Source organism: Panthera pardus, unplaced genomic scaffold, assembly GCF_024362965.1.
Source record: "Panthera pardus isolate Hobbes unplaced genomic scaffold, ASM2436296v1 HiC_scaffold_8, whole genome shotgun sequence".
NCBI classification, from domain to species: domain Eukaryota; kingdom Metazoa; phylum Chordata; class Mammalia; order Carnivora; family Felidae; genus Panthera; species Panthera pardus.
The window spans coordinates 142,655,969-142,674,458 of record NW_026527013.1 but is presented as its reverse complement, the minus strand read 5'-3'; the positions used below and the strand labels follow the sequence as shown (position 1 = coordinate 142,674,458).

At 38.2% G+C, this 18,490-nt stretch overlaps 1 protein-coding gene across 5 annotated transcripts in view; it reads left to right on the top strand.

The window, feature by feature from the left end:
* Positions 1 to 18,490, top strand: part of GRM8 (glutamate metabotropic receptor 8) — a 759,959-nt gene that overhangs the window by 614,257 nt on the left and 127,212 nt on the right. For all 5 annotated transcript variants that reach the window (XM_019452624.2, XM_053896813.1, XM_019452622.2 and 2 more), the window contains exon 8: positions 9,027 to 9,163. In XM_019452624.2, coding sequence (XP_019308169.1) covers positions 9,027 to 9,163 — 137 coding nt within the window. The remainder of the gene's footprint in view (positions 1 to 9,026; positions 9,164 to 18,490) is intronic.

The window sequence follows — 18,490 nt, the reverse complement described above, 5'->3', positions numbered from 1 at the left end:
ACACATATAGCAGTGAATATAATGTAAAAATGCTCCACAATCATGAAGCTTACAATCTAACAATATGTAAGTTAAACAAACCACATGTTTATGATATTTGTAAGAGCTTTGAAGGAAATAATGTGTGTAAGAGTGAGTGATAGGGAGAGGAAACAGGCTAATTGGGGTGTGGTGATCTGACAGAACATCTTGAGGTGATATTTGATCTGGGATATAAATGATGAGAAGGAACCAGTCGTGTAAAGATTCAAGTGGGAATGATATTGGAGAGAGAGAAAAAGAGAGAGGGAGAGAGACAGAGAAAAAGAGAGGAAACACAAAAGTCCCGAACTAAAGCAAACTTCATGTGTTTCGACAGAAAACCCAGTGTGGATGAAGTATAGAAGTGAGTAAGATTGGAGAAATAATAAGGCCTTCAAAGCCATGGTAAACATTTTGTGTTATACTCTAAGTGAAATGGGAAGCCACTACATGATTTTAAGAGGAGCTATATGATATGATTTGTGTTTCAGAATATCATCACTCTGGCTGCCAGGCAGAGACTGGGTTGTTTGAAATCCTGGATATGTTTTGGAGATAGAACCTGTTAAGCTTTTGTTTGTTTTTACTACCAAAGCATTTTGGATCTTATTTTAGGATTTTATCTCCAGATCTGGCATCCACTGAGCCAGACTTTGGTAGATCCATGCCTCTTTAGGGGAGAAAGTAGTCAAGGGGGTTCAGTTTAGTTCAAGTGGAGGCGAGCAGGGTTCAGTGCATTTGAAGTTGAAATGGAGATCAGAAGAGTTCAGCAGTGTACTTCTCCAAAGCTTCGAGGGTTAGGGCAATGCCTGCTGAAATGACTTGTCTTTTAAAACTCTCCTGTTTGATATGGATGGCTATGGAACACTTGAAATATGACTAGTCTGAATTACAATGATCTGTAGGTATAAGGTATACACAGAGTTTTGATGATTTGCTATGTAAAAAAATGTGAAATACCTCATTAATATTCTTTATATTGGTTACATTTTGACATCATATTATTTTGCATATATTGGGTTACACGAAATGTATGACTGAAAATAACCTCATCATTTTTCTTCTACTTTTTTAAAACTTCTTTAAAGAACAGCTTTAGATTTCCAGAAACACTGGGCAGATAGTATAGATGGTTCTCCTATTTCAGCCCCCTATACACAGTTGCTCCAATTATTATTATTTTATTATTATTATTATTATTATTTGTTTTTGAGACAGAGACAGAGAGAGACAGAGCATGAGTGGGGAAGGGGTGAAGAGAGAGGGAGACACAGAATCCGAAGCAGGCTCCAGGCTCTGAGCTGTCAGCACAGAGCCCGATGTGGGGCTCGTGAACTGCGAGATCATGACCTGAGCTGAAGTCGAATGCTCAACCGACTGAGCCACCCAGAGGCCCCCAGTTTCTCCAATTATTAACATTTTGTATTAGTATTGTACATTTGTTACAATTAATAAACCACTAATGATACATTGTTATTAATGAGAGCCCATACATTCATTCTTTCTGTTTTGCAGTTAGGTAAGGGTTTTAACTTAGGTTTTGGCTTGATTGAATAGATGGGCAGTTGTTAGCTACTTACTAGGAGAGGAAAGACTGTGAAGGATATGTTTGGATGAAAAAGAATTAAATGTGTCTAGATGCATGAAGTTTAGGATTATTATCAAACAATCAATGGAGTTGGATAAGTCTGCAGTCAGGGATAGATGTATAAATTTGAGACTCATCAGTGGAGGTATGAGGTTAAATTTCAAATTAAAATGATGTGAAGGGGTGCCTCGGTAGCTCAGTCAGTTAAGCATCAGACTCTTGATTTCGGCTGAGGCCATGATCTCATCGTTCCTGAGATTGAGCCCAACGTCCGGCCCTGTGCTGACAGTGCGGAGTTCTTGGGAGTTCTCTCTCTCTCTCTCTCTCTCTCTCTCTCTCTCTCTCTCTCTCTCAAAATAAATAAATAAACTTAAAAAATGGTGTGAAAAGTTAGCAGGAAATAAGACAATGGAGAGAGTGAGGACAACTCAGCTAAAAATTTCTGTTTTACAGTTAAGGAGAGTGGATAAATGAGGCAATAACGTCAATAATGGAGTTTTTGCTTGCCTTTTTTTTTTTTTTAAGATGAGAGCTATTAGAACTCATTTGTAAACTGAATGGAATACTATGGACAGTCTAAATCTGTTGATGTCAAAGGAAGAGAAGATATCTGTGTACGTGAAGGTGCATGGAGAGTGAGCCGTGAGGTCCTTGCACCAGGAGCAGGGCATGCCTGTGACTGGAGGGATGTGTCCTCAGTAGGAGGGAGGTTAATATGAGTGTAGATGCAGGTACCTCATAGGTTTTGTGGCGGAGTTATGAGGGAGTTTTTGTCTGACTGCTGCTTTTCCTCAGTGAGAAAGTATGAGACCAGCTGAAGTGACAGGGGGAGGGAGGTGTTGGGTATGGGAGGCATGAAACAGTCTGTCATCCAGAGCAGGGAGGTGGACTCACTGGCAAAGTGTGGAAGGATTGCAGAACAATGTTGACTGCACACTTCGGATCTGAGGTCATGAATTTTTTTTTTAATTTTTTTTAATGTTTATTTTATTATTTTTGAGACAGAGAGAGACAGAGCATGAACGGGGGAGGGGCAGAGAGAGAGGGAGACACAGAATCGGAAGCAGGCTCCAGACTCTGAGCCATCAGCCCAGAGCCGGACGCGGGGCTCGAACTCACGGACCGCGAGATCGTGACCTGAGCCAAAGTCGGACGCTTAACCGACTGAGCCACCCAGGCGCCCCGAGAGGTCATGAATTTAAAGTAAGACCAGACAGCAGGCTGGGACTAGATGAAGCAAGTGAGGTGCCTAATGTGCAGCATTTAGGGAGGCACTCACTCTCATAGTTGTGCTTGAGGCACCTGACCTGCCTCAGTCTAGTCGTGGCCTTGCCAGACATTAAAGCTTTATGATTTTCTCAAACAATATTCAGCTGCTTGAATATAAGCGAAGAAGTTATACAATTGAGTTCAATCATGATTGTGATTTGGCAGAGGAATAAAATTGGTTGGAAGGAGATCATAGAACCTGTGTGAGAATAAGAAGGAAGGGAGACTATCATGGGGGGGGGGGAGTGTAATGACAAATTGGGTTGATAAATGAATCAATAAATTTAGGGGATCATAGAATTGTCACAGTGGGGGTGGAAGGTGGTATCCAGGGAGTGAAAGTTGGGAGATGATGCAGTTCCTGGCAAGGACAACTTGTAGACTGTGATCATGATAGCAGGTGGTGAGATACATGACAGGGATGACCACTGGAAGTGAGGAATGCCTCCGCTAATGCAGAGGCCAGGATGTTGAGTCATCCAGGTGGATGACGAGACCACCAAGAATGATAACAAGAATAGGGATGGAAAAGGATACGGAGTCAGATGCTAAAGTCTTCAATGAATAAAGGCTGACTACTAATTGATATATGTAAGAGTAATATAACTGATTCCTAAATAATTAACATATAATATGATTCTAATTCAAAGGCATAGGTCTGTTTATTGATTGTAATAAATACTTGATAAAATAAATCGGATAAAGAAAAGGTGAGCATGAATAATTGAGATTCTGTTGAAAATTGCTATTTCCTATGGCATTTTGGTCAATGACTTAAGTCTCACATATGCATTCTTTTAAGGGAGCCAAAGCTCACTAAATCAACTGATTTCATTTTTCACTTTCTCATTTTTTTCGTGCTTACCCGGTAGTGTAGGTTGTTATGAGAAGGAAAATGGATAAAGTTTTGTAGCAAGAGGGAGGAAGGAAAGTAATAAACATGACAATAAGCTGAGTGGCTTACACTTATAAATATATTTATAATATTTGCCCATAAAGACGAATGAATTATTCTTGCATTGCATTTAGCATTGTGGAAATAAGCTAATGTAGATCAAGGAAGCATAAGTGTAGGCAAAGGAACGGATAATGATGATGATGGCTTCCATTTATTGCACACCTATCGTGTGCCAGCCACGCATTAAGTGCTTTACATACATCATCTCATGTAACCCTCGTAATAACACAGGGAGGTGGAGGTTATTATGCTCCCTTGATGGTTGAGAAAACAGATTTAGTGAGGGTAACTTGCCCAGATCACGCAGGTAATTGGCAGAGCCAGAAATCAAACTCAGTCCCCGAATCCCAAGCTTATAGTCTTCCCCAGAACAATGTTCAACAGAGCCAACATTTGCAAATAAAATCTTCATTGGATGTATCATTTTTTTCCTACAAAAACATATCGAAGTGCTTGATATGCCTAGTAATAAAAATAGATAGTTTTTTCCAATGCATTTCTTATTGAGCAGAAAATATTCCAGGAGATATATAGACTCTGAGAGTGGTACCTGACAAGTAAAAGTTACCTCACAGCTCCACATTGTTTGTTTCCATTTCTCTGCTAGTGCACATCACTTAAAAAGTTTTTTAAAAAATTAATACACTTAATATTTTCTGAAATAACTAAGTCTAGGGGATGAAGTCTGGGAGATATATATCTAAATACATGTATATCTAAATATATTTCTTACCTGTGTTGTTGGTAAATCATAATAAAGTGATCGATGTATTGAGATCAATGTATTTGTCATTTAAAATTTTCTTCTGGACAAAATGCCAGCTGTTTCAGGGGTGGTCGGATTCATACAAAGGATATTTTAAATTTCTTCTTATAGAAATTAGTAAACAGCATGGCCCCTTGTAGCTATCAAAGGTGTTGTTGGTTACATAAACCACAGAACCAGGGTAATCATTTGAGACGAGCCAATGTGTAATGGAATCATTCTTTCTGTGAAAGGGTTGAAGTAATTCAACTGCAAGCCTAGCCCCAGATCAGAAATCAGATTAGTAGAACAAGTTGCAAGAGTGGTTTCTAACATCAGACTGATAACAATGTGAAAGGGACTCATTTGGCCCCTTCCTTAGTGACTATAAAAGATGAGAAGTGACATGCATGCATTTCATAATGTTATGGAGAGAGTAAGTATGGATTTACTTGGGATCATTAGTGAGGGTCTGATTTACGCTTTACTCTAATTTATTGATTGCTCACTCAGTATGAAGCACTGCATTTGGTTCAGAGCCTACAAAGATTAGAGATACACTCTGCCTTTGTTAAGGAGACCTCCTTTGTAAGGAAGGCAGAGGGTCTACCCAGTGTTGTGCACATAATAGGCTCTCAGTAAATATATGTCGAATAAATGTTTTGAGTGGGTATAAGGGTGAATAGTAAAAGTGTGTGGAGTGTAGCGAGTGATATGTTAGAGCAGGATAGCATGCAAAGAGGCACTTGGGCTTTTGCTCCAGGTTTAGAAGATCAAGCTTCTTTAGGTGTGACCTTTGAGCCACATCTTGGAAGGAATTATATAGAGAAGGTATAGGAGGAAGGAGGAAGTGAATTTATGAATAATAACGTGTACAAAGACAGGATGGTAAGAAGGAGCATGGTGAATTTAGAGAACTGGGTTTTAGGTATAGGTGGCATTCTGCTGAAAGAGGAGAACTAGTGGGGCACCCAGGTAGCGCAGTCAGTTAAGCGTCCAACTCTTGACCTCGGCTCAGGTCATGATCTCGTGGTTTGTGAGTTCAGCCCCACGTCAGGCTCTGCGCTGATGGTGCAGAGACTGCTTGGGATTCTATCGCTCCTTCTCTCTGACTCTCTCTCTCTCTCTCAAAATAAATAAATGAACTTAAAAATCTTTTAAAAAAGAAAAAGGAGAATGAAGATTAGTGAGGGTGACTTGAGGAAAGCCGTATATGATCACTGAGAAGTTCCTATGTTTTCATATGGGCACTGGATCTCATACACAGCATTGCCATAAAACCATAAAGGAGATAATAATTAATACTTATATAATACTGTGTACTAAATATTTTACATATTTTAACTCAATCGGCATATAGTCCTCTGAGATAGGAAGTACTATTAGCCATTTTAAAAATGAGACACATGAAATACAGGGAAATTAAGTAACTTACCTGAGATCATATATCTAATTAATAAGTGACGGAGCTGAGGTTTGAACTCAGTGATCTGGCTCCAAACCCAGCACTCCTAGCCATTTTAGTATATTACCTCTTAATACAATGTCAAGTTCAGTGTGGGTTGTTGTTAATGGTATTTGAAGTATTTCAGTTAGTCAATTATTATTTTTGTGATAATGCAGCTCTCATTTATTTGCTTTCTGATAGACTTTCTCAGGTTGGAGAAAAGAGATGTAGAAACAGCTGACGTACCAGGAATTATATGCAACTCAGAGTACATTCATGAGAATGTGTTACATGAGTGGCTTCCTTCTACCTTTGGTATCATCATGGTTAAAAAGATTGAGACTGCTGTTGTAGAAGATTAGAGGTCATTCAGTAAGGGGTGTAACATTGGGGATTTTAGTTAGAGAAGTCAAATAGTCCTTTATTCATGAAGAATACGGCATGATAACTTTTTGACGTGGTATGTAGATGTCAGGAATTGTTGATGACGTTAGTGTGAAATCCATACAGATATGTATTTTTCCATCCAGGAATCTCTTTCCCATTTGAATTTCCATTATCCTCTGTCTAGATATCACTTAAAGAATTTTCAGCATCCTATCTATTCCTCTGCATTGGTGCATACTGGAAATACTGACGGGGTGAATAGTAATCGTAATAATAGTACCTCATTACCCCATGCATTGTTCTGTGCACTTGACAGGTATTTGTTCATTTAATTCTTACAACACCTCTATGAGAAAAGTGTCACTATCACCTCCATTTTTCAGGTGAGGACACTAGGATTTAAGGGTTAACCTGCTCAAGGTCACTAGGAGTTCTGTTTTGGTGACTTGAGGTCACTGGGAGTTCTGTTTTGGGGAGGCATGGCAAATGGGTTTCTGCTTGAGTGTCTAAGAAGTAGCTAAGATAGTACCAGTTGATTGGACAGCTCCTATTTTATTCCCCGATTCGTCATTTCTTTCTTGATTTATATATAAAGCCATTTCCCATATGAATTAATAATAATAATTTAAATGCATACAGCTCTTCTAGGACTTCAACACATGCTCATGTTCATTGTTAAGTCCCCACGTGACACTGAATAGAAAGAGAGATACAAAGTGTTGGAAATAAATGGGGAGGTGGAGTTCGCATGGTCATGTAGCTCTTGACTCTCAGACTAGTGCTCTCTCCTCCATGCTATACCATCTCTTGTGGCCTTAGCAGTTTTGCAGATGCTAGGTATCTGTGATCCTATCAGAGATTTCATGCTGTGTCCAATTTTATAAACATTCCAGATAACAGGAAATTGGACATCTCTCCATTAAATACTTGGAAAGTACCCTAATGGCTGCTGTGTGACTGTGGTTGTATTTATTTGCAACTTATTGTCTTAAGTCACCGATGTTGTTTGATAAGTTAAATGTTTTAGAATTTTGTGATTACTGGCATTTGTTAAAAATTCTGCAGGTAAAGAACTCATTATAGAATGGGAGCGTAGAGAGTTGATATATGTAATTATTCGTAGTGTATATTTTGGGAGAGAATAGGAAAAGAGATAGCGAGAAGGAGACACTTTCTAGCACAGCATAGAAATTAAATCCAATATGCTATGACAAGCAAATCAGGGAGAGAAGACAGGCACAAAGAAAAGGGATCGGTGTTAGGTGAATTTGTTGAGATAGCAACGAGTAATCCAACAAGGTAAAGCAGGGAAATGGGCGAAGCTAAAAGCTGTTACAGAACAGGAAGTTCTATTCAGATTGTGAGGCTACGCAGAATAAGACATGGCAGTAGCAATCCCTTTCTACTGTTTTTTTAAAATACTTATTTATTTATTTTGAGAGAGAGAGAGAGAGAGAGCTAGAGAGAGCATGAGCAGGGGAGGGGGAGAAAGAGGAGGAGAGAGAGAATTCCAAGCAGGCTCTGTGCTGCCAGGGCAGAGACCCAGGTGTGGCTCAATCTCACGAACCATGAGATCATGACTGGAGCCGAAACCAAGAGTTGGTTGCTTAACTGACTCACCTGCCCAGGCGCCCCACCTTTCTCCTCTTAAAACCTGTGATTATGGGGCGCCTGGGTGGCTCAGTCGGTTAAGTGTCCGACTTCGGCTCAGGTCACGATCTCGCGGTCCGCGGGCTCTGGGCTGATGGCTCGGAGCCTGGAGCCTGCTTCCGATTCTGTGTTTCCCTCTCTCTCTGCCCCTCCCCCGTTCATGCTGTGTCTCTCTCTGTCTGAAAAATAAATAAACGTTAAAAAAAAAAAACCTGTGATTATGTAACACTTAATAAGTGGAAAAGGAAAAGTGAGCAGAAGCTATTAAGAGAAAAGTTGAAAGCTTCTTAGAGAAACGAGAGTTTAGAATATACTTGATCTCTTAAGTCCTGCTACCCTGCCCCAGTGAATTGGGGGAACTTTTACGATCCAGGACTTGCCAGCCATCACTGTCTTGCCCATTGAGAGGTTCCCAACGATGGCCCACACTGATATACTCTTGGGCAGAGGTAGCAGAAGCAGAAGCTTAGAAGAGAAATTGAACGGGGAACTGCTTCCGAGTGGAGTTCAGGCCAGACTGAAGCAAAACTCCAGGGAATTTGGCTAGGACGTTTTCCTGCCAGAGTTTGAGTTGCTGTTTGTAGTTCATGTTATATAGTAGGTGTTATGCTTCAGGACATTTACACTCTTCTCTATTGACCGTCATTCTCTGTAGCGAGGATGGAATATTCAGCCTATCAACTTCTATTTATTTAACTGTTATGTACATTGCCTAACTTGGATACTCACCATTTACTTTCTAATGTGCATAATAAAGCATGTCTTCTCCCTGTATGTACGTCTGGGCTTCTTTTTGTGTAGAAGATATTATGCTATCAAGAATGACCTTGTATGGATTACAATCTTCGTATCTCTTACTACACACAATATATTTTTATCTACCATTCTTTCTTAGAGAAAAATAAGCTCAGTGGGCTATCTTACTAAAACTTTATTAACATTGTTTTCTAAACATTTATAGGTAGTGCTGGGACACCTGTCACTTTTAATGAAAATGGAGACGCTCCTGGACGTTATGATATCTTCCAGTATCAAATAACCAACAAAAGTGCAGAATACAAAATCATTGGGCACTGGACCAATCAGCTTCATCTAAAAGTAAGTATCAATATAAATTTGCATTAATGGATATAATTCTCAGATAGGCAGGCTTTATTTTTAAGTTTATAATACAAATTTTGTTAGAACTGATTCTTATAATTAAGTTTTCAGAAAATGTGTGATTTTATCCTTCTTTCAACTTGGAAATGTTATGGAAAATCTTAAACATCTGTAGAGAAATCTAGTATCTATAGGGATTTAATGAAAGATCTCATTTCCTTTTAAGTGACTGTATTAGGGAAATTTTGTCCTTTTTTGAAAGACTCACTTGTTTACGTGTTGGTACACTCTGTGTGTGTGTGTGTGTGTGTGTGTGTGTGTGTGTGTGTGTGTGTGTGTTGTGGTGGGGAGGAATGACAGTGTGCCATGAATAAGTTTAGGCTTAAAAATAAGTGTATTTTACCTTTGCCACATCAGATATTGAGACCTTATGATCATGTCTGATTGATGGAAGTGAATCATGACCTATATTTACATTACCTCTTTGAATAACAACATCAGAGAAAGTTAATGTACCTACAGGTGATGGTCAGATCCTTTAACAGCCTTTTGGGCTGCCTGCTGTCCCTACCTACCTGGCGTGCTATCAAGGCCCAATGCCCACAGATTTGGCATTTCCTAGAAGTGGCCATGTGAGGAAAACTTGAAGAACTCAGCTTAAGCAGGGTCCCAGGGCCTGGGGGTGGTGCCGAAGGTGGCTGGGCATTTGCCTGCCCTGGTGTCACCAACACCGGGGGCTCTGTCTCCTCCTGCTGGGTCTGGTGGGGATCTGGTGGGGGCAGCGTGCAGGATGGCTGTGGGGTGCAGGAGCTTCATCAGTTTTGCCTGGCTGGTGGCAGCCCTTCAGAGGGGCTTTCCTAGGGGAAGGTCTGCGGGGACATTGGAGAGAGCTATGTGGTGCCAGCACCCGCCAAATATAAGGGGCTCTGGAGCAGGAAGCCAATCCTGAACCTGAGAGATAAGGGGGGCCCAGAAAGGGAGCAGGACTGTTAGTGGCTGCATGGGGAGGGTGTTGGGGTGATTGGAATAGCATCTGTTTACCACTGGGTAAAGAATTATTTCACATTTTAACAGGCATGATGTGATAGCAGTGCATTGGCTTCTTCCAGTATAGAGAAATAAGAAACGTGCCCTATAGTCTCAGCTAAGGATTGGCATTCATTCATTCAGCATGTCTTTGACAACTGTAATATAGGACTATTTACAGGGACTTAGCGTTTCCTCTGTAGACAGTCAGGGGATTTGTAAATGCCTCAAATAAACTAGAAACATATTCATGTACTGTCTTATTGTTCTAATATGTATTTCATTCTTTCCCATAATGAAAGTATCTCTTCTTGATCCTCAAAGCCATCATAACACTGTGAGAATTGAGTTTATTTCCTAAATGAACAATTAAGTTCATTTCCTAGCTATCCCTTATCCTAGCTAGAAGGTAAAAGCTTATGATGTACACGAGGGTGGAGATCATTCTTGTCTATATGTGTGTAACATGTTCACATGTGTTTTCTTGTGTTTGAACCCACTCAAAAGACATCGAGTTGGTAATTTTTAATACAGCTTTTTACTTCTGTATCTCCAAAGAGAGCTCCTTAAGTGGCATGCTTATGCAGCATCAGTCACCAAAGTTTTCAAAAAGGAAGCAGATGATGAGAAATAATAAAACTAGGATATTTATGATCTACTGTCTCTGAAATGACTTCCTGATAATTATCATGGTTCAGCTATCAATAATGCACAAAGACAGCTTATATTTCTAACTATTGTTGTGCTTTGTAAGACCACGTATCTGCAGTTAACTACATGCAGCAGCCTGAAGAAACCTTATCTACTGTTCCGTAACCCAAATTAACATATATTGAAGCATAGTTTTTATAAGTCTACAAGTCATTAATGCCAATCTGAAAATCAATAGATTTTTGTCAAAAGGTCTTTTGGAAGTAAACCTATGTGAAACAAAATAATTAAACATGACAAAGAAAATTTGATATGGGTTAAAATAGATTAGCTACTTTTTATCTGATATTTATTAATGTTAAACTGCCTATTACATTCTTATGACTAAGGTTGTACATAGCAAGTTCAATGGTTGAAAAATATGTCCACTATACTAAGATACCTAAAACATTTACACAAAAAGTATATATACACACACATCTCTCTATATATGTGCATGATATATTTGTTATAAAACTTCATATTGAATCTCAAGCTGTTCTTTAATGTACATTTAACAGTGCATGAGAGTTTTATGTTTATTATTGTGTAACTTCATAAAATATATCAAAACAATTTGTAAGAGTTATTTCTTATACATGATTATGACCATTTATAACTAGATAGGAGTACCAGCTTTACTGAAACAGAGAGAATGTATCTCTGAGAAGAAAAGTAAGTAAATTAGACTGTGGGGAGAGGTTGTAAGTCAGGGTTGACTTCTGGAGTATAGCAGGACAAATTGTTTCCCCTTGGATCAGTGACCTGTTTGAAGGCCGAGTAGGGGGTGCTTGGAAAGTGACCAGTTTATTAAAGTCCTGCTTGGACATTAGTCAAGGCATCAAACAAATGCTTTGCTTCAGTTTTGTCATCTGTAAAATGAACACATTAGTAGCCCCTGTTTTGTATGGCTGTAATAAGAATTTAATGGAATAATATAATAAAGCATTTAGTCCAGGACTTGGCACACATGCAATCCATAAACATTACCTATGCTTAATCCACTGTCTCATGATTCTGCATGGCCAGTGGGAGATATGGTAATCGATGTGAGTAAAACACTGCTCATTACAGAGGCACTTGAATTTGCTTTAGAAAGTTATGAGAGAATCTCTTCATCAAAATGCTGACCATTTGTCTCCATAGCCCAGTGTTTCTTCTTATCTTTATTATTGGCCTTAATACTTTAGAAAATCTATCTACACTTAAAAAGTAACCTTTAAGTGAGATAAATACAAACTTTCTATATGGTAGCATATGGCCAGGTAATGTCAGCTAAGCAATTGTTTTTTGAATGGACTTGATAAATTCATTCTGTGCACATACACTGGGCTAAGTTTTGGGACTAGAGTGAATATGTAGTTCTCAGGGTGCTCATAGCCTGGAAGGATAGACCAGCACTCAAACCAACAATGCCAGCGTAGTGAGGCAGGTGCATGGATGAAGGTGTGTGCAGTGTCTCCAAGCAGCAGCCCAGAGAGACTTTCCTAACCCGGCCTGGCTGCCGATGACGGTTGTGTTGAGGGCCAGGGGAGGATACTCTCCCCTGTGTCCTCCCATCTCTCCTTAATCTGTTAAACCAGATTTACAGTAGATTTTACACTCTGAGCGGTAAGCATTTATCAGTCAGTTATTGGATGGAATTCTGCTCCAAAGAGCCAGTTTTTCTGGCTGAATTCAACCACGGGATGATTTTGTACACAGCCTGTGTACGATGAAGCATGTATGAATGTGACAGATTTGCCCTGAATGTACCTTAGTGGAGTGAAAGAATTTTTTAAACAAGTAGGTTATTTTTTTTTCTTTTTCCTGGAAAATTATGAGGTGTTTTATTTCCTCAAAAGCATTGTCTTTATTGTTCCAAATATTATTGCTTCTTTTTCTTTATGATGGAACTAACATATGTTCTTAATGTAGCAACTACAATCAGCTAGCACAATTGTTTAGTTTGATTTAGGCTTTCTATTCAGTTGCCTCAGTCCGTGCGTGAAGGGCGTGTTGTCTGAGAACGAATTTGAACAATTAGGTCTCTCCATTTTGTTAGACTGAATGTCTCAAGAGGCAGGTGGTCCTTATTAGTGATTACAAAACATATTGTAACCTCGAGGTTCCGAGTAAACAGCAGAGCCTGAACTGCGGGGAGAACAGCCATATGCTGCTGTAAGTCCATGGGGAGAAGGTATATGGAGGTTAATGGATGTACCTAAAATAACTCTAACTCAGGGCTCACTTTTTTATACTTCCAACCAGAGCTTACTGGTTTTTATTTATTTTTTTATTGTTTATATTTTGATTATGGTGGGAATGAGGCAGATGGTTTTGCTTGTTTTATTGTTCTGTTTTCTTCTGTTTTTATTCAGTTAAATAATTTGGAGATAAATAATAGTAGTAAAGGATAGCAACTCTATAAGAGTGTCTCAACCACAATTATTAGTGGCACCGTGTCGATTGGGGAGGGTGATTTGAAGAATGGCTTCATTGACACTGATTTAATTTTGAGTGGGTCACTCCATAGAAGAAAGTAACTCTTCACAAGGCACTGAATCCTGAACCTCAGCTGTCTCATCTGTTAAGTGGGGATAATAAATAGGCATTATGAAGACTGAATGCATTAGAATATAGTGGTGAAGAACGAGACTTCAAAGTCAGAAAAAGGTTTGAATTCCAACCTTTCATTCATGAGTCTTAGAGCCCTGCACATGTTATTTTAGCTCTTTTAGTCTCAGTTTCTTCATCTGCATGGAAACAATCATAACTACTTCACAGAGTTGTTGAGATAATCAAAGGATTAATCACATACACAAAGATCGTAGAACACTGCTTGCCACAAAGTCAATGTTAAGTGAATATGGTAATCATAATTTGTTTTGTTTTGCCACAATAACTAGCCTACTACTGAGGACCTATAGTTTCAATCTAAAATTCCATACATGCAAAGTCTCTTTTGACTTTGTTTTGATGTTTTGAGTAGGGATTAACTTAAAAATAAGTACATACACCATGATAACTTTTCTGTGCCTGTACAATAAATCCAAAATGTTTACTTTAGTATTAAAAAAAATGGGCTGCATGCTTTGGGGACAACCAGAAACTTGAGCAAAATTTTTGGTGTTTAGCCCAATTAAATCTGTCTTTCCTATGGACATGTACTATATATCATTTATAATATAATATTTTAATTTAAATATATTTTAATATAATATTTAATTATATGTATATCTATTTGCCTGTAGATGGTTAGTCAGTTACATGCTGTACTGGAGTTTCCTCCACTTTCTTGGAATACAGATAGAAAGAATTCCTCAGTGTCCTCATTTGCCTTGTAGGTATGGTGTTTTGGATAAACATTACAAGTTTTTAACCAAAACCGTTAGATTCATTAAATAGAGGAGCTTTTCTATAGTGAAGGATTTTGAAATAGTCTTGAAGTAAAGATGGATTGAATGGAGTTGGAACAGTGTTTGAGGGGAGACTTGACCCTTTATTTGCTTGGGCTCTGAGAAGCCATGCATTTTCTCTTTGCCTCGATTTCTCCATTTGCAAAGTTGCCTACATTTAGAAATGCTCTTTCATATCACTGTCAGTGCTTATGAAAGATAGCTCACCCTGTGAGGCCAGCTCTCCCTTTCCCACAAACCGTGAATGTAGAGTCAATTCTCTGAGACCTTTCACTACATTCTGACAGAACTTTAAATGCCACTGTAGTTCCTGTATTTATACTCCATTCGGAAAAACTATTCTGCTCCCATTCTGTACAACAAGATGACTAGTGGTCAAAACTATATTTTTGTTTATTAGATTCAAATATATTCTTTTTTAAAAAAGTCATTTTGGGGTCAGTAGTTATATCTCTGTTTATGAGAAAACAAGCATTTGGTAAATTCATGTTTTTGACATGTTGAGCAAATGCCAAGGTAATTAAATTTTAACTATGTTCTTGCTAGCCCAGGGTAGGTGCTCAGTAAGTATTTGTTAAATGTCATGAATAATATGCTGATATTTTCTAAATACTGACTGAATATGGGACAATGATCCGAGATTATTGATTAGGAAGTAGACTTGTACACAGTTTATTTATTCAGTGGCTGCTCCCTGCCAGGCAGGATGCTAAGCTGTTGAGGAGTACAAGGTTCAATAAAATAAACTTCCAGATATTAAAAGATTCGCAATTCATTAAAGGCAACTATATGCTTGAGTAACTACAATAAAAGCATAACTAGGAACAGATTAAAGAACAAACTATGAATTCAGAAGGTATAATGATTACTTCCAACTATGAGGAGGATAAAGTTTCTTGATACATGAGATTCAAACTGATCTTCAGTTACTTTGGTGGCCAGAAATGGTTGCGAGAGTGTACAGTCCATGGAAAAAGCATCCATCCATCTCCATCCATCCATTCATCCATCCATACCAGAATAAAGTGCCTCCAACGTGCCACTGCTGTGCTAGGTGCTGTAATGATATAGAGGTATGTAAGATTCAGTTCGTAGGGTCACCCCTAAACTGGTAGCTCTAAGTAGGAGCAGAATCCAAGGAAATGTCTCGTTCATGAGTCCACAATGCATCCATCCATTTTCCTTTATTCTTGTCTATCTTGAGCACACATTCTTACTGGTAAAGTAGGATTAGTGTTCACTGAGAAACATTCTGTCTTGTTCTGGAGACTGGGAAATTGGGAACTGTTTTGATCCAACTGGTTTGCGATATCCCCATGGAGACAAGTTGGGAAGACCCTAGTACTTGGATGGCCTGATGAGAGAAACCTGACTTCAGAAGGCCCCTACCATTTGTCCTCAGAGAAGCACTGATAATTTAGGGCAAAGAGCATGTTGTACTTGTCTTTGAATGTTTAAAAATTACCACAATGTGGGTCTCACTCAATATTCATGAAATAAATTAAGGAACTCAAAAATAAAAGTTGTGTTATTTTTACAAGACCATAAAGGTGAGCTAACCATAAAGTACTAATCTGGAGATAACGTATAACCTAGAGCACATGGGGTAAGGGTAGAGTTCAGAGCCGTAATAGTAATCAGGAGTGAAATCAGATACAAAAGCCAGAATGGAGAATCTAGTTCAGGGTACATCTAATCGAGCCCCATAAAGAAGGGAAAATCCAAAGTCACGCACAAGAGCAAGAGGAGTGTGAATAGGGGGCCCACATAAAATTCTGAAGGACTTACTGTTACTATTACCACTGGCTTTTATTCCTGCCGTGCCATTTGCAGAACTTCCTATAGCCTGTAGGACCTCAGTGTTGCTTAGTGGCTTCAATACTTACCTTGAAGGGACAATATCCATTGCTGCCTGTCTGACAGATTATCTCTGCCTTATCTGTCCACGTACATGGTTTGAGCCTTGTTCCATAAGACATTTAAAAGGATGTAATAAGATACATTACATAGTAGAATAGACAAACAAACCAGGAAATTATGAAGGAAGAATAAAGAGAGTTAATAAATTTTAGTTAGTATTCAAGTTTGATTTCCTCGTCAGTAATTACAACCAATAGATTCACCTAGGCTGCTCAGTAGAGTAATAAATAGTCATGCTGATATTTTAAGAACAAAATTATGCCATATAAAAATATGGTTTCCCAAATAAAGTGTCTCCAATGTGCCATTGCTGTGATTTTTTAAGAATACACAAATATATGCCACATAAAATATGGTTTAATCAGATTAAGATTTGAGATGCTGGAATCAGTTATCTCAATCTTGTTGGAGGCAGATTCCTGGAGTAACCTAATAGTATCCAGGGAATCTAGTAGTTTATCAGGGAAATATAAGTAGAGCATTAAAAGGTCTATCATTATTGATGAAAAATAGAAGAAGTCATAAGCGCTTAAATAGCTATTTTTATAAATAATTGTGACAATGACACAGAAAAGGAAATGAAAACTACACAAAATGATAGAGATCAAATTAGAAAAGGAAAATCGAAAAAATATGATGCAAGTCAAAGAAGAACATAACATAAAGTACAAAATGCTTCTTTATACCAACACTAAAGATGGGCAAAGGAGGATGGTGATTCTAGACTTTTATGGGGATAATAAAGTAATAAAAATTATAATAAATGGCATTTTAATCCCTATTCTAGCCTTGAGAGGAATAAAGTAAGTACAATTTTAACATGATGAGTAGAATAGGAAAGGTTAAAATAAGGTTATAAACATAAAATGATAATATAGAATAGAGGAATAACTGGTAAAAAAAAAAGTCATTCTCTTATGGTAAATTTGCTAAAATATATGTGAACCCTGTATGCTAGGGTACTTTTAAAAAGCTCGATGGACACATCAGTGTTATTTAAAATCTACAACGTGCAAGAGAATTACAAGTAAGAACTGAAAAATATTATATATGAATAAAATATGTTGCCCCCAGGTATAGATAGAGGTCAGTAGCTGGTAAGGGCATGAAACTAAAAAGAATAAAGTTAGTGTGTCTGTTGACTGAATCAAAAGTTTAGCATGGCATCTTTCCTCAAAATTTCCACTATTTAAGGAAGGAAAATAGAGACAGAACCTGGATCTTCCCCAAAGTCCCTATACCATTTTACTGAGGTTATTGATCATTATCACCAAATGAAGTTCTAGAAATGTACAGTTCTATATCAACTCGGAGGTTGAGACATCAATCCATAAATAAATGACAGAGGGATACAACAAAGACACATAAAAGTACCAAATTTTACTATTCTTTGATTGCTTTTGTTTGTTCTAAAATCATTTTTTAAATTTTTTAAAAAAAATTTTAAATGTTTTATTTATATTTGAGACAGAGACAGAGCATGGGGGGGGGGGGGACGGGGCAGAGAGAGAGGGAGACACTGAATCCAAAGCAGGCTCCAGGCTCTGAGCTGTCAGAACAGAGCCCAATGTGGGGCTTGAACCCACGAACCGTGAGATCATGACGTGAGCTGAAGTCAGGCATTTAACCAACGGAGCCACCCAGGTGCCCCTAAAATCATTCTTAATTAAACTTATTTTAAGATGATTGCAGATTCACATGCAGTTGTAACAAATAATAAGGAAAGATCTCATGTCCCCTTTGCCTATTTCTCCCCAACAATAACATCTTGAAGACTATAGTGTAATATTACAACCAGGACATGGACATTTATATGGTCCAGCAATTTTGTTCAAATCTCCTCAGTTTTATTTTTACTCATCTAGTGTGTGAGGGGATAGTTCTGTGCAATTTTGTTACCTGTCTTGGTCCTTGTTTCTACCACTATAGTCAAGATACAGGACATTTTCATCACCACAAGGATCCCCATGTTGCCCTTTTATTGCCAGATCCATTTCCCTCCCATACACCTCCCCCAGTACCTGGCAACAACTCAAATGTTCTCTATTTCTACAAATTTGTCATTGCAAATAAATGGAATTATCCTGTATGTAATTCTTTGAGTTTCAGCTTTTTTCATTCAACATAATTCCCTCAAAATTTATCCAAGTTGTGTGTCCCTTTTTGTTGTTCAGTATTATTCCATGGTATGGATATACCAAGTTTGTTTAACCATTCACCCTTTGAAGGATACCTGCAAAATAATTATGAATAAATCTGCTGTGAATATTTGTTATTTTATGTAGAGAGA